General features: G+C 42.5%; 1 protein-coding gene across 3 annotated transcripts in view; it reads right to left on the bottom strand.

The window, feature by feature from the left end:
* Positions 1 to 16,744, bottom strand: part of HSPA12A (heat shock protein family A (Hsp70) member 12A) — a 173,353-nt gene that overhangs the window by 156,301 nt on the left and 308 nt on the right. For all 3 annotated transcript variants that reach the window (XR_014077799.1, XM_081573472.1, XM_081573471.1), the window contains exons 2-3: positions 3,676 to 3,735; positions 3,412 to 3,499 (exon numbers count right to left, since the gene is read on the bottom strand). Coding sequence is in view for 2 of the 3 variants with exons in the window: in XM_081573472.1 (XP_081429598.1) it covers positions 3,412 to 3,499 (88 nt within the window). In the remaining variant the exon portion in view is untranslated. The remainder of the gene's footprint in view (positions 1 to 3,411; positions 3,500 to 3,675; positions 3,736 to 16,744) is intronic.

Raw genomic sequence — 16,744 nt, 5'->3', positions numbered from 1 at the left:
AAGGGTTTAAGGTCAAAGAAAAGAATGGAAAAACAAAATCAGATTTGCCTTTCAGAAAGGCTTAGGTAATATCTGTGTGTGCTAAGTTGCTTCAGCTGCGTCCGATTCTCTGTAACCCCTTGGAGTGCAGCCCACCAGGCTCCTCTGTTCATGGGCAAGAACACTGGAGTGTGCTGCCATTTCCTTCTCCAGGGGATCTGTCTGACCCAAGGATCGAACCGGCATCTCTTATGTCTCCTGCATTGGCAGGTGGGTTCTTTACCACTAGTGCCACCTGGGAAGCCCCAGATACAGCTGAGCATAATTCCAGTTTTCCAGGGTCGCCACTGTAATGATCAGTTATCATGCATACAGTCGGGGGATATTAATGCCAGAGGACTTCTTTTAATTCACACGTTCTTTCCTCTGTTGGCAAGTTCTCAAAAGTGTTTTCTCTGTTTCAGTTTTAGTGACTAATTGGCTGATTGTTCCATGCTGGTTTAGTCGCCACAGAAGGTTTTCTTTACCACTAATATCCAACAGAATGATTTTTAAATGCTCATCTTCCTAACCACAAGTCCAGTCTTAAGTGGCCACTTCCTGAGCATTCGTAAGAGCCAGAGAGCAATCATGTGCCCTCAGAGTACACATCCAGCCGCAGCGGTCTTGCAGATCAGGACTTGAGACAGAGGCAGATGCAGGAGGCAAAGCACAGACAAGGGTCAGTACTGGGGCCAGAAGCAGAACCACATCCCAGGATAGAAGCGGTACGAGGAAACACAGGAAGCTACTGAAGAAGAGGAAAAAGAGCATCTGCTGCAGCACAAAATGGAGGGACAAAAATGCAAAGGGGGTCTTTTAAGGGAATTTAGTGACAAAGGGGGCTTCCCTGATGGCTCATATGGAAAAAAAAAATTCACCTGAAAGGCAGGACACCTGGCTTCAATCTCTAGGTCAGAAAGATCCCCTGGAGGATGGCCTGGCAACCCCCTCCAGTATTCTTGCCTGGAGAATTCCACGAACAGAGGAGCCCAGCAGGCTACAGTCCATGGGGTTGCAGAGAGTCAGACAATACTGAGCGACTAACACTTTCACTTTTTCTTTTTTCAGTGACAAAGGTGGTCCCTGGTGGGAAAGTGTGAGACAGGCAACTAAACTGGTTGAAAATGTCTAGATTCATCTGCTCATTCACCATTCATGAGGTCAGTCTATTAGTCAAGTCTATTAATTCTCTTTGTTTAAATACGTCCTGGGTATTGAGAAAATAACTTGACATCACAGAATAGCACATGATCTCCAACCAAGAAGAATCCGGGACAGTGGGGAGGGAACTTGGCGCCATCCAGCACCTGATATATGCCAGGTATCGCCCTCGGACACTGTCTCCTTTATTTTCACAACAGTCTGTTTTTTCTGGCCCTACTTTTCACTGTTGCACGTTAGAGAAAACAGGGGCAGCAGGTGGGAAAGGCATCATTGTGTGAAGAAAGGAAGCTGCAAAATTAAAAGTTTCAGACACCCATCACCTGAATCTCCCACCTCCTTCTTAGAACTGCAATCCTGGGGTCTGGTCTTAAATTTTCATAAGCATGGCTTTTTTCAGTTCACGTTTTTCCCTTTAACACAGCACGGCTCCCAAAACCCCATGTATTAATCCAGTCATTCCTTGTCTACCAGGCCTGCTAATAGGCTCAGTCAATGTGTGTGTGCGCGTGTGTGTGTGTGCACGCGGGCACACATACACACACACACTCAAGTGCTAGGAGGTTCAATTCAGGCACAAATAGGCCAGAGTGTCAACTCCAAATTCTAGACACTGATGTCCTATTACTGTTACTGGACTGCCTTTTGTGTCATAGTTGCTGTAGCCCAAGGCTCCAGCACCAATGGTATTTTGCTTGATTTAAGTTGTTAAAAAAAAAAAAAGGAAAGAAAAAACAAAAAATAAGATAATCATATCACCCCATCATGTGGTACATCAACTTAGCACGTATTTCACGGTCAACTGAGAAATTCAAAGAGCACTCAGGAAACAATGAAAGTAAGCATGAGAGATAGCAGGATCTCTATCAATCACTCTTTGCTTCTCAGACAGTGATTTTTCTCCTAAAAAAATCAAACAATAAATTATTTATTCAGCTTCTACTATGTGCCAGGTTCTCTATAACCAGTGGAACATGATAGGATTTTTCACTGTTGTCTTTTCTTCAGTGAAAGATTAAAGGCATTGATTAAAGCACTGATGCTTTAGCTGTTTTCTCCTCAAGGAATTTTATTATTATGAATGTCTTCAGAAGCTTAATGCTTTGATGGCTATGCAGAGCTTTCTGGATCTTTTTTGCTTTGTTTTGTTTTCTCCTACTATTGTTTTTCACCTAAAACTTTTCTTTCCCTACCCTCTGATTTTTTAGGGAGAAAAAAAAATCTAGCATCTGGGGTCTGAGACCACTTGAAATGTCTGGGCTGGGGATTGCTAATGACCTCCCAGAGATAACCCAAACTGCTGATTTAGCAAAGCCCATTCTTGACCTTGACACAAGACAAGACAGGCAAAGGGGAAGGACTTAGGAGGGAGCCCTGAAAGAAAAAGGATCATAGAAGCGCTCAGATCTCGCCAGGCCCCCTCCCCCATTCAGCAAACACCTGGCTGAGTTGGAAAACATGACCGGCCCAACCTTCCTATTGGCATCAATTGAAGCTGTCAGCTCTCGGCTTGTCACCAGTTGCACTGGGAGGCCCCGGGCAGCCACAAGAGCCCTAATTAGGCAGAAATGACACTTCTACAACTGACCTGCCAGGACCTTTGGCAAACCATTTAACATCATTAGTTAACATTTTTTAAAAGTGTGAATGTAAATGAACAGCCAGCGGCTTTCAATGGAGTTTGTCGGTGGCATCTCTCCCCCCTTCCCTGCTCACTCTTTCTCTTGTTACATGAATAGTCCGCTTGTTTTCTCCAGAATTGGGTGGGGTGGGGAGGGGTGCATGGGGGAAGAAGGAAGAAGAGGACCCGTCCTCTGAGAGGAGAGACGTGTCAAAGCATAAACAAGCTTGGCTGAGGGGAGAGACCATCTCTTCCTGCCTTAGCCTGGTGCCTGGAGAGCAGGGGGCCGGCGTGCACCAGGCAGGCTACACGGATGCCAAGTCCCGGTCCACGATCCGTGCTTGTGAGCGTGGACCCCGACCACCCTGGGCTTCGGGTAGGTGGGAAATGACTTCATGAGCCAAGTGCCTGAGATCCTCTTTCTCTCACACCTCTCACCACGTGTTGGAATTCTGAACAAGCCACTCTGAGCAAGCCACGATTTAGCAAATACCTTAGGACACATGCACAGATCTACGAGTCCCTCGTTCCTCTCTAAAGGAATGGCGTTCTGGCGGGGGACCACTTCAGACGCGTTTGATACTTACACACATCAGCTCATTTCCTACCTGAAGCGGTCATCTCCCACCTTGAATCACACTTCATTTTGTTCTTTGCTGTGCACCCACAGAATCTGTACACGCCAACACTCTCCATCTGTAGGAGGGGGAAGAGAGTTACCCTGTGAACACATCACTTGGGGTGCCTCTGGGCTGCTCTCAAACTGTGTGCTCAGCGGGGGCAGACAGGCTGAGAGGCAGCCCAGGGTCAAGGGAAGCCACAGTTTCGGGCGGAGGGGGCAGGGGGGCAGTTGCTGTGGGCCTTTGACTTACCACCTATTCCTTGTGGGGCCCTGGGCAAGGTGCTTTGCCCTGAATCTCAGATGTTTTCATCTGTAAGATAGAGATAATGCCTTACTACTTCAAGTGAAAAAAATAAACAACAACATGGAAATATCAATGAGAATTGGAAAGCAGTGGGTGAAAGTAAGGAGTTTGGATGCTTAGGACCTGCCAAAACCGAGGGGTTATGCCAGATTCTCATCTATCATTTATCTTGGAGATTTGAAATTACCAGTCTGTCCTCTCGACTACCAAGGCAGGCTCCACAAAGCCACAGCACCACCAGCACCTCCCAGGTCCATCCCTGCCCCCACCTCCACTCCTGCCTATTCTCAAAAGGGTTGCAAGTGTCCAGTTAGGCCCAAAGTTGTTGATTTTTAAGACGTTATGGAAAAATCCCAACGAACTTCTGGGCCAACCCAGTATACACAGAAAAGTGCATGGGTGCAAAACAAATGCAATTAGCCACTTTCTCTCTCTGCTGGATCCTTCAACAGTACAAGAAGGGGAGCATGGTCTTGCTCATGTCTGGGTTTCCGGGAGCCCCAAGGACAGTGGTAGGTACACAGTTGTTTGCTGTTTAGTCCTTCAAGTCGAGTCCAACTCTTTTGTCACTCCCGTGGACTGAGGCCTGCCAGGCTCCTCTGTCCATGGGATTTGACAGGCAAGAATACTGGAATGGGTTGCCATTTCCTCCTCCAGGGGACCTTCCTGACCCAGGGATCGAACCCACACTTCATATCCTGCACTACAGGCAGATTCTTGACCGCGAAGCCCTCGGGGAAGGTACTCAGAAGATGTACAAAAAACGTCTGCTAAGTTGAAACGCAATTGCCCTGTCCAGACTTGTGCTTAGGGCAGCCAGGATGCGTGCGCTTTAGGAAAGCAGGAGAGGCCTTCAGTGTGGAGAGCTTTACTTGTCCCTGAATTAAAGATGAGTAAAATCAAGCGGGCAGCAGCAGCGTGTGGTGGAGAATGCCTGTAAGTAGTCATAAGAGAGGAGCGAAAGAAAACAATCTTAGTTTTGGGGCGGAAAGCAAGAGAAAATACGGGGGAAAATGTCCTTAATAACAGTAAATGGGAAAGGGAGAGAGCAGCTCGTCATGATGGAGCATTTAGTGCTTTTAAGCTAAATACCTCAGCATATTAAGCAAATAGAGAAAAGCCGGCTAGTGGATGTCAGCAAATTGAACCGACGGGTGCGCAGGAAGCCAATAGGAGGTGGCTGGCGGTGACCCCTTTCCCCATCACGTGCCTGCTCCGCGCCGGCTTGTTTGGTGTTGCTTCGTCCCTCCAGCTGCGGAGCTTATTGAAAAGCTCTCGCTCCCTGCCTGGTTTTGGCACATTTTCTGCAGGTGCCTCCTACTGCGGCCACAATGGGCTGCTAGGGAGGTTTAGACCTGTCAACAGCGACCGGGGAGGGGGCGCGGGGGGTTGGGGGGGGCGGGGGGAAGCATCGCCATTGTCTTAAAGGGCCAGCGACATTGTGCGCCGTCGCCGCGGAGCCCGCAGCCCCGCACCTGCTAATGAGACGAGTCCTTTTCTCCCCGCTCTCTCTTTCTCTCTTTAATGATTTAACTTGATCGCTTTGGTTCCTTTCTGGAAGGGGAATTGCTCCATTGATCATATAAAGTAATTGCCCGTAAAACATGGCTCTGCAACGCCTGCTACTTCCCTGGCTGAAAATGTCACGGCAATTGAAAAGCTCTTAGCCCAGTTCAAGAATGGGGTTGCTCAAGAGAACAATCTTTGCATAGGTTCCCGCCCCCCCCAACCCCCAACCCCCAACCCCCAACCCCACCCGCCGCGCTGGCGTGTTGCGAAAGTTACAAGTTTTGGGTGCGCCGGATGGATCTGTAGGACAATTTCCCTTCCCTGTAGCGAAGCATGATTTTGCCTGAGACTGTGGGACACGACCCAAACTGAGCTAGAAACAGCCTCAACCTGAATATGGGATATATTCGTTCAAGCCCAAGAGACTGTTTTCCGATTCACCCATGGCTTTCTTTTCTCAGAAGCCCTAATTCCGGCGCGGGGAGCACCGGGGGGTGTGACGCCCACGTGGGTCAAGCTGATTGAGGAGAGCATTCTTCCGCAGTTCCTGTCACCTAAGAAGACAATCTCTGTCTAGGGGTAGCAGGGGCCTTCGTTTGGAAAGAGGAATCGATTCTCTAAATGCTTAAGATTTGCTGATGTTTTTCCCCAACTGTCACTTGGCGGCAGCAGTGACTCACTGTGGGAACGGGGACCACACACTTAAGGAGTTTTCATAAATAACTTTATTAGTCATTGCCGCACCAATGTGAGGGAGTAATTCACCTGGGGAAAAATTACTTTGTCGTAGGCATGAAGCTGCCAGCGAAATAAACAGTGGTTAGTGATGGTTTCGTTTTCCTCTGACAAGCGAAAGCTTAAGTTTGTATCTGAATAAAAGAGAGAAAGAGGGTTATTTTTTCCCCCCAGTTGGTGGGAAGCACCACTTGCTAAATGAAATGCTGCCGAGTTACTAATTTGGGAACCAAGCTTCAGGTGAATCACGGTCCAACTGGATGAGCCATGAATATTTTTGTATCTGATGAAGCACAGAATACATGCTTGTTATTGTACTTTTAAAAAAAAAAGGCAAAAACATCTGCCTGCTTACTTGAAAGAGTATAGGGAACTCGGCTATAAAAAGGTCATTTTAAAAGTATAAATCTGAAGAAAGCCATAGAACTTTTTACATCTAAACCCTCTAAAAGATCGTGGTACAAGCTTCATAACTATAAACAGGTACAACACTTTTTTTCTTGGAATTTTGGATTTTAGACCTTTAAATCTTTTAATATTGTCAGAATATACATGATACCAGGGCAATTACACATATTACATCAAAATACACTATGTATATAATAAAAGGTGTTTTCCCTTTATCTACGCATATGGTGAAGAAAATTTTAAAACTCTTTATGTTTAAACCCATTAAATAAACTGATTCCTGCATAAGAAGAATTAGGTTCAGAATCTTTCACCAGCAACAGGAATTTATTTTTTCCGTGAGACTATTATAAGGGAAGGTCTTTTTCTTTTTGGTGGGGGGGGGGATCTGTAAAATGAGGGCATGGAAGTTCTGCTCGACTCTATGATTTATTTATCTATAAGAATGATTCCTATCATGGCAAATAGTGAGATGAACAGTAAACACGATCACGCAGTTATTTCTAGCCGCTCTGCCTATTAGACAGGCAGTCAAGACAAGAAGAAAAGTGATTTGAGTTAAGTAAGCCCCTGAGGCCAAGACCAGGAGCACCCAAACCATCAAGGCCAGATCCCAGATACCCTTGTAAAGCATAGCAGGAGCAGAATAGTGCTGGGAAGGTGGCATTCACGGTGGGGGGTAGTGGGAGGGTGGCTGGCCTGCGGCTGATGCCCCTGCCCACTGTCCTCTACGTGAACTCCTGGAGAGGGAGCCTGTATGGACACTGTTAACACTGGTTCACCATATTTCTGGAGGGGGGGAGAGAAAGAATATTTCAAAAGGAAGAAAACAAGCCAAACCAGCACATCATCAGGGAATGAAAAATCTGCCCGAAGCCAGGACCGGTTTCACTTGTGCATCTTCGCTGCAAGAAGTCTGCACAGAATTCCAAAGTTCAGAGACAACAAAACGGGGCTGCACATCCTATTCCTCATATAGATCTTCACAGCACATGTTAAACCCCCTGACTTTACAAGGTAGAACTTAACCTTGGGTTACCTGTGTTTGAACCTCATACTGAAGAGTTTGTCGAGATGTTTGGCAAATGTTTGTTTGTTTGTTTTGCTTTTTGGTTTGGGGAGGGGTTGTTTCTTTTGTTTTTAGCCATGCCATGCGGCTTCTGAGATCTTAGTTCCCCAATCAGGGACAGAACCTGGGCCTCTACAGTTAAGGTGCAGAGTCCTAACCATTGGACTGCCAGGGAATTCCCAGACTTGTGTTAAAAAAAAAAAGGAAAAAAGAATGCATTTTAAAGTGCTACATCATTTCTGTATATGCACACCTATCCGATGAAAGGTGCATGCTTACTGTTCTGAAAGGGAAGACCTAACATGCTTCATCCGTAGATTCTGAGAATCTACAGGCTTCTCAGCCTGAGCCCTTTATTTACTCAGTGTTCACATTTGTTACATGACACGGATTACATCCACTAAAAGTTAACGCACAAAAATGTTAAGACCCTTTGTGCTTAAATAAAAAGTTAACACCAGGCAGTGCCTAACAGTACCTGTTGAAATGTTTGTATTCTCTATATAAGGTATGCTTGCTTTCCAGTTAGAAAAGGATGTCAATTTGAAACTTGCTTTATAGTTCATGAATTAATATAGAACCACCAGCTAAGGGAAGAAAAAGATTTTATTCTTTTATCCCTTCGTCCAATGCATGGGATCATCCAGACCGACACTTCAGCTGCAGTTTTTCATGACTAAGTCAGACATCACAGAAGCTATACAAGCAGGGACTTCACTCCCCTCCCCCATGAAAAACTCGAGCCTACTTTTCTTGTGCCTTACAATTTCCTTGCTGCAAAGTTTCCTTCCTTTCAAAAGTCAGAAAGCACTAAGTGCTCCCATACTGGTTTTCGCCAGTTTGATATAGGATCATGGCCCCTTTCCTCCCATCATATTCTTTCAGAGTTATAGCTTATTGCAAAATATCTACTGGAAATAGACACACATAAGTCATCAACACAAGTATGACGGACCCACGGGACTAGTTCATTAAAAAAAAAAAAAACAACTAAAATTTTAGCTATGTGTTTTGTCAAAAATGGATGAGATAGGATGGGGTGAGGTATACAGTCCTAAAGTCTAAACTTGGAGAGCAAGGTGAGTTGCTCATAAACATAAAAATCATGTAGGCTGACTCAGAGATGACAGCTGAGCCTTTACCCCAGAGGGTACAGGCATGTGTGTGTGTGATGGTCTCTGGTCCACCAGCCAGGGTCTGGTTTTATCTCAAGTAGGGTAGTGTATTTTTATCTTAGCATCAGGGCTGGGAAAAGAGTGCGAAAAGTTTGAGGCATCCCCTGGTGAATCACAATCAAACCCAGGCAACAGACACAGGGGAAGGTAAAATGGTTATCTTTCTAGTTAAGAAAAAAACACACATGGTGATTCCTTTTGTTCTCATAGGACAAATAATACTTGGAGACAAAAAGTCTATTGCAAATATAAATGAAAAGAGAGCTTATACTTTTGAATTCTTCATTTTGATTGCATTTTTGCTTTTTTAGATTTGTAATTATCCCAAAAAAAGAAAACTAATTTTCTAACATTAGGCTTATGAGAAATATACACAAAAAATATTAATTGGATATCTGTATGTTTATATTTTTCTATCGATGGTCTTAGTTAAGAATTCAAAATGACTCTATTTTCAGTAAAGTAATAAATGATACATAGGACAATATTCATTCTAAACTTATAAATTGATAAATACTTTACCTATTTCAAATATCATACATTGAAAGCTTTATTTTTGTTCTTATGCTACAAAACATACTCTTTGATTCTTACCCTACAAAAGACAGCCTTTGATTTTGTAAGCTCAAAACCAGCACAGAAATTTTATTTTTCTCTTATATCCTGTCAGTTTGGCTATAAAGAAAAGAAAGCAGTGATGATTAGGCAATTAAAGTTCAGGTCAAATCCACAAGTGAATAAAAATTCTAGTCAGTGCTGGCATGGAATAATTTTATACCAAAAAAAAAAAAAAAGACATCTGGTACTAGTTCTCTCAAGCAGGGACTCTAATTTTAAAATTTTAGAGGTAGAAAAATTCTTTAGAAGGTACAGACATCTATAACCGAGATGGCTCTTCTCTGTGAAATTCCCTGCCTCGAGAGTTCGTTTCACAATCTTCATTTTCAAATTCCCATAAAGGTCATACAAATATATGGCCATGAACTTTGGGAGAGACGGTTCCTTAGACAAGCTCAGGGACATATTAAGTCACTCTGTTGGTCATAAATCGACTCACATTCTTAACAACAGTCTAACAGTAGCCTTTGAACAAGTTCAGATCCTTCTGGGAGCCGAGGAGAGGGTGGGCCCTGGATTACTCTCGATCCTGCTTTTGGCCACATCTCTGCACACAAAAAGAAATGGACACCAGTGGGCACCCCGATACTTCTATTCCAAACCTTACTCTTGCCTCAATTACTTATTTCAAATGCAAATACCAGCATACAAAATCACCCTAATACACCTCAGCTCTTTATTTCTGAGTATTGCTGTGTCAGATTCTCTCACGTGTTTCTTTTCCATCTTTCCCCGATTGTATAGCATTTAAAATATACTTATGCTGACTACAGCCCAAGACAAAGATAGGCATCACTAATGATGTATTAAAATTCCTTCCATTTTAGAAATAATATTTTTTCACTGTACTACGTCTCTCCTTCAAGTATTAATGAAAACAGTATTTGCTTTTCTGAAAAACTGATTCTGATATTACTACTTTCCTTTCTATAATATCCTCCTAAGGTATTGAATGCACAATCACAAAATGTAATTGTATTACTTAATTAAAAACAGGATCCATTACCCCTTGCTAATATACAACACAATTACATAATGTTTTTTTAAAAAAAATTGTACAGGAATTGAATCTAACACATTAGATCTGCATTAGAGAATCATTTTCAAGTGTCTCCTTAAATAACTTTGGAGACCAATGATAAAAATTTACATATGATTGTCATATATGAAAGAGATGTACTTAAATCAATATTGAGGAATTTGCCTATTTTATTCACTAAAAATTTATGGGAATTTACTCCAAGTCACAATTCTTCAAGAAATAATTCTCATCACATCTATGCCGGTATTTTTTTTTAATACTCAAAGAACTTCTCAAACTTCTCAACTATGAGAAAAAAGGCAAATCAAGGAATAAAAAGAGAAAACAACATGAACAACAAACAGTCCTACATTTTGCCAATAATAAATGTAAAGGGTCAAATCCTAAATTTTTGACAAGTGAATTTTTCAAATCTCCCAAATAATTTTTTGAAGGTTTAACATTACCATAAGATTCATGACCAGGCCTGTAGAAATCATCAATTACAAAGGAACAGACTGTCTTTTGATTTTGCTAATATGAAATAATTCCTCTGAAGCAGACATTTTCTAGGAAGCAAAAACTCGCTTCGGTTCGGTTCTTATGTTTAATTACAAAAGTCAAACAATTTATTAATATTAGCTCTCACTCAAGTGCAACAACAAAATAGGCAGGCTCACAACTTTCAGGGGCCAAGAGACAAACCCATTCAATATTTGTGCCAGTAATAAGGGGAAACATTTTTAGCTATAATTTGATAAAACATCTAACTGGTCCTCTTAACCAGGATTCCTCTCTTCTTTGCTGCCCCCTATGTGGAAAATACATTTAACTTTTTCTTTGTTCAAAATAAATGCAATTACTACATTTATTTTGCCCCTTTCATCTTAAGAAAAGTACAAATTAGAAAACCTGGCCTTTGTTGAATATTTTATATGCATTCATTTTGCTTTATGAGCCCCGTAATTATGTCACAAAAATACTCTTTAAGTTGTATCTATTTCTATAAAGTTAAAAAGTATCTATTTAAAAATGGCAAAATAGCTTGCTTAAAAGAATTTCTTTTGCCTAATTTTTTCCTTTTCTCCTTACAGTCTGAACTCTCTGGAATAATTGCCCTGTTTCCAGTTTCATTCTGCCTATATAGAAATTGTGTCTACACCCTGAAAAATACCAATTAAACTGCCAGCAGCAGCATCTCCAACAGGATCTTTTGGTCTTGTGTCAAAGCCCTTTGAACAAATGACCAGAAGGCTGAATCGAAAACAGCCTTTGACAGGATGCTAGTTTTGAATACTCACTTTATGACTATGACTCCAGCTTCCTGCTACACTTGGGAAGCAAGAGAGAAGCAACACATCAACTTTATAATTTTGTGAAAATGGTTAAGGTTTAAAGGCCACTAATATTGTTCTAAAGGGGGGGGGTTCCCCTTATCATTTAATTCAATTCCATCTGAATTCCTGTACAAAGCTAAATGAAGGTTTTCAGACAATACCACCAAACTGCAAAAAACTGCTATATCTTCCTTTTCCTTAATTTCTTTGGTAATAATGACATCATTTACTATGATTGGGGCACAGCAGGAAGAAGATCACATGGATTTTTAAATTTAAATCATAGCAATTCTGTAGAATTGAAAATACTCATCAATGGGAAAAAATGGGCTCAGAGAGGTTAAGTAACTTGTACAAGATCACACAGCTGGGAACTGGAAGAACCAGGACTTGAACCCACGGGGTCTGATTCAAGACCCAATACTTCCAGATCGTCTTGGCAGCATCCATTATCAACCCATTCCTGGGTTAAGCTGTAATCATTCTGTTTATGACACAATCCATGAAGAAATCTTTTAGAGCAGTGGTTCTCAACTTTGGCTGCACATTAATATCACATATTAAAAGAAAATGCCCATGCTTGGGTCCCATCACTGGAGATTCCATTTTAAGGGCCCAGGCATCAGCATTTTTCAATACTACAGCAGTGAATAGAATAGGTAATCCTTCTTGTGGTACTTAATTCTAATGGTGCTAAAATTCTGGCAGAATCTAGTAGAATCCCCAGGTAATTCTAGTGTATAGCCCCGACTGAGAACCAGTGACCAAGAGATTAACACGTTTACCCAGGCTCCTTTCTCTAAGCCCGGTGTGAGGAAACCAACTGGCTTCTCTAGAGAGGATGGCCAAGAGTCTTGTAAAAGATGACATGAGGCATCAGAATCTGCCTGAAAGTTCTAGATTTGAGAGCCAGTGGAACACAGTAAGAAATGTGTGGGCACTGGAGTCAGCCAGACCTTGGTTCAAATTCCATCTCTACTCTTTATTATAAACTGTATATTCTTTATTAACTGTGTAACCTTGGGCCAATCACTTACCTTTTGTGACTGTTCTGCAGATTCAATGGGATGATACAAGGAAAGACCCAGGCATTTAAAAGTGATCCATCAATGATAGTTGCTGTTGGTTTTTGTGGGTTTTGTTGTTGTTAGTACTATTACACTGGAAATGACTACTGCCAGGAGGCATCAGTAATGAAAAAATTGAGTTAGGAAAAGCATTTTTTATTAGTCAAATCATTCCTACTTTTATTACTTAGCATTTCATTTACAGCTATTTATATTGCAATTAGCTTGGCAATCATATTTCTCATTCATGACAACTGGGTGAGGAAGGGTAACATTATTACTCCCATTTTCTAGATGAGGAAAATGCAACATCTCCATCTAGTCTGTCTCCACTCCTGTCATTCTATGATTAAAGGCACCTGCAATCATGTTCATTAGTTCCCTATGAAAAATGATATTCCACACAGATGGGAACTGCAGGAAAGAAGAATTAACAAGCACTTGATAGCAACCCTGAAATAATATCTAAATAATCACTTTTGAAGATTAAAGTCATGGCAAACAGGTTCTAATTTATATAAAGGTGTTGGAAAGGATTAAGGAAAAATGAACAAATATATCTTTATTCATCCCCATTCATTTAGGAGATGTCTGACATAGCTTAGAAAATCTTTTTGAAATGCAGACTGAAAAATGGTTAATTTCCTCTACGAGGAATCTTCAATTAGCAGATAGGAACAGATTAACAAGTCCTGGTATTTTATCTTGACTCAGAGCTACAAGTAGTACAGATCTGAGATGAAGAGACCCAGTTCAGTGCTTCTCAATCAAGGTCCATGAGAAACCCATGGATGTGGGCAAGTGGCCTGTAATTCTAAACACACACCAAACACACCCCCAACACTGAAGAATGGCTTGCCTGTAAATGTATTTTTGTTGTGTGTACAAAATTTCCATGAATGAAATACAAATGCCTCTAGAGGGACCACTGCATTTATAGACACTATGACAGTCACATGGGCTGTGGAGGGGGAGGGGTATGTCTCAATTTTTTGTTGTTGTTTAAAAGGAGTCTTCATAATGGAAAAGGTTAGGAAACACTGATCTAGTCCAACCCTCTCGTTTCATTCATGAGGTCCCAGAAGATCTTGGAGATTGCTGGGACTCCAATCTGAGTTTTCTAATTCCCAGACAAATGGTCCTTGTCCCACACTGTCCATCCTTTCCAATGAGGAAAATGTAACAATGGGGCAGGCACCCCATTCTCTAGAAGAGGAGAGAATAGTTCTACCCTCTCTCGCTGGATATGTTCCAGAACGTTCTATATCACCTGAGCTTTTCCTTTCCTTCATTTCCCTCCCCTCATGTATTCCCCAGTTTACATCTTTAGGGTGAGCCACACTCAATCTTTTTCAAGTTCTGATGCTCTGTAAGTGCCCTTGGACATTTAGTCTCAAGATGAAATGGAAATACAGTCGTCTATAACATGTATAAGCATAAATGTATTTTACAGCTATAACCCTAATATTTCTAGTATCTATGGAAAAGAAGAAAATTGGAATATTCATGAATAATAGTTGTATTTACTCTGGATCTGTCAACATCGATAGGCTATTAAACCTCCAGCATACCAACTTTTCAAAATGCTTTCACATCTATTATTATTTCAGTTCAGTGTCCCAATGGTTCACTAGGATATAAGTGCTACTGAAGTGCCAATAGAACTTAAGTGGCATGAAGAGAAGAAATATTACCCATTTTATTCACTGTGTTTCCCCCAGGGCCTAGAACAGTGCCTGACACATATTAGCATTAAATAAATATCAGGTGATTGAGTGAATGAGCGAAGCAAACAAGGAGGTAGATTTATTTACTTATTAAGCCTGCCTGTAGTTTTTATTTGAGAAGATGGAATGATCCATAAGGGAAGAACTGAGTTCCTAAAAATATCTTTTCTGTCTTCAATTCTCCTACAACATTTGATCTAATATCTTTCTCTCAAATATATTTAATGTAATGCTTCAAAGTGACAGAAGTGATACACTCATTTCAGGGAAATCAGATACTACCAACATACAAAAGAAGAAAACAAAAGTCCCCATCACCTAAGGATGACACAATTAACATGCAAATGTATATGTTCTTAGACTTTAATCTGTGCATATGTACACACACATCTAATAGAGTCCCAAAATTTTCTGCACTAGACTCTGGGATGTGCACTTTCTTCTTCTTTTTTTCTCTAAGTCTTTTCCGTTTGTTCCCCGTCCTTGATAAATTCATTCCTGAATATTTAGGTCCTGAGTTCAAGATGATTGGTTTCTCTTTTTCTTCCGGAGGATTTATCTATTTTTATTCACAGTAAATTCTTTGTGGATGCCTGACATCTGCGTTGTCAGTCCTCCGTTAGCTCTGGGATACCCCAAGCTCCACCCATCTAAAACCAAATGCACCGTGTTCCCTTCATCAGAACCAGATCACTCTCTCACTTACCACATTTCTGTCGACCAAAAGAGAATTCTCCAAGTTATCCTCTGGAGTCATCTTTGGTTCCCCAACCTTACATCCAACCAGTCAGTGATTTTCATCCTCCCTTTCTATTACCTATCTCATCCTTCTGTTCCCATTGCTACCATTACTGTTTAGGCTCTTATATCTATGTTTGTTTGTTTGTTTTTTTAATAACCAAACACTCACCAAGCCTACCCACTGCTGCCAGTTAACCTCCTCCAACACCACTTCCATCTTGCCCAGTCTATATTTACAAGGTTGGGGGTGCTCCCCACTCTTACAGAATGGTATTCCAGTTCCTTCATGATCTCACCTCAGACTACTTTTCCATTCTTATTTCTCATTGTTCCTGAAAATAGAGGCTTTGCTCAAGCCAGCCTGGTGTACTCATTACTCACCCATTAACCACAAAACCTTTATGAGTTAAGTGTTTATTATGTGTAAAATACATCCATTCATTCAACACATTTACTGAATATCTATTATGTCAGATAAAGTACTGATGCTGGAAATGCAATGGTGAACAAGACAAAACAAGTCCCTGTCCTCAAAAAATTAATAGGCCAGTAGGTCATAGAGGGAAGGCTCCGAGACATCATGGTCCCAGCCCAGGATGCTTCCAATCTTCCAGTAAGACATCACATGAGTCAAGACATCCCTGAGTGCTGAACTCTGTGGCCCAGGAACTCTGCTTAGGCCAGGAACAAGGACAGAGGGGAACAAGGACACCGGGTCCATCTCAGCCCTTATCTGCAGCAGAAGAATCTAGAACAGAGGGCGCACACTAAGAAGCTGTATAAGTGCACGTGACACCTGGCAGGTGTAATGAAGCCAAGCAGGCAGTCTGGATTTAAAAGGGGCAGGACGCAGGCAGCCTCTGAAGAAGGTTCTGGAGAAGGAACGTGACCCAATGACAGTTCTCCCTTCCTGCTTCTCCTACTCAAGTCTTGCCTGTAACACCTCCACCCTAGGCCGGTCCTTAAGGTACATCCCAAATTTGGGGGGGCCCACACTGTTCTTCTTCTACGGTAAAATTTCACCTCTGGGTCATCTCCCAGAGGAGGGCGAGTAGCCGGTTCTCTGCTGGACATCGCGGTACCCACAGCCAGCACACTACTCTGCTCACAGGGCAGGTAAACATCAGCCTAATGAACGAACTGCGGAGTCCTCCACAGCTTAGGGAAGGACACCCAGAGTTCTTACAACCTCCCCAGGAGAGGGGGCCCGGCACAGGCCGCCGCCCGGAGGAGCTCCCTGATCGCGAGGAACGAGGGGGAAAGTGGGGAAGGCCTGATGGCCCGAGTCCCAGGGCCACCTGAGAACTGGCGCCACCCGGGGTTCGAGTCCCCAGATGGAAGCGGAGGGGCTAACCTGCTCTCACTTCTCCGCAAAAAAGCGCTTCGTGAGTGTTAACCGTTTTCCCATCTGGAAAGCGTCAGGGAAACACGTCCTGGAAAACGACGCCAGGAGCGCGCTTGTCTCAAGAGTAAATAAGCCCATAACCCGAGGCGGGGGGGACGGCGGGGGTCAAAACCTCCGGGAGAGGGAGGGAGGAGGGCAGAGGAGCCATTGGCGTCTGCGGCAAGCGGGAAGAACCCAAGGCTGGAAGCCTCGCGAGATCTGAG

The sequence above is a fragment of the Giraffa tippelskirchi genome, chromosome 2, assembly GCF_054371585.1.
Source record: "Giraffa tippelskirchi isolate mGirTip1 chromosome 2, T2T-mGirTip1v1.2.pri, whole genome shotgun sequence".
Taxonomy (NCBI): domain Eukaryota; kingdom Metazoa; phylum Chordata; class Mammalia; order Artiodactyla; family Giraffidae; genus Giraffa; species Giraffa tippelskirchi.
This window is presented reverse-complemented; position numbering and strand designations above follow the sequence as displayed.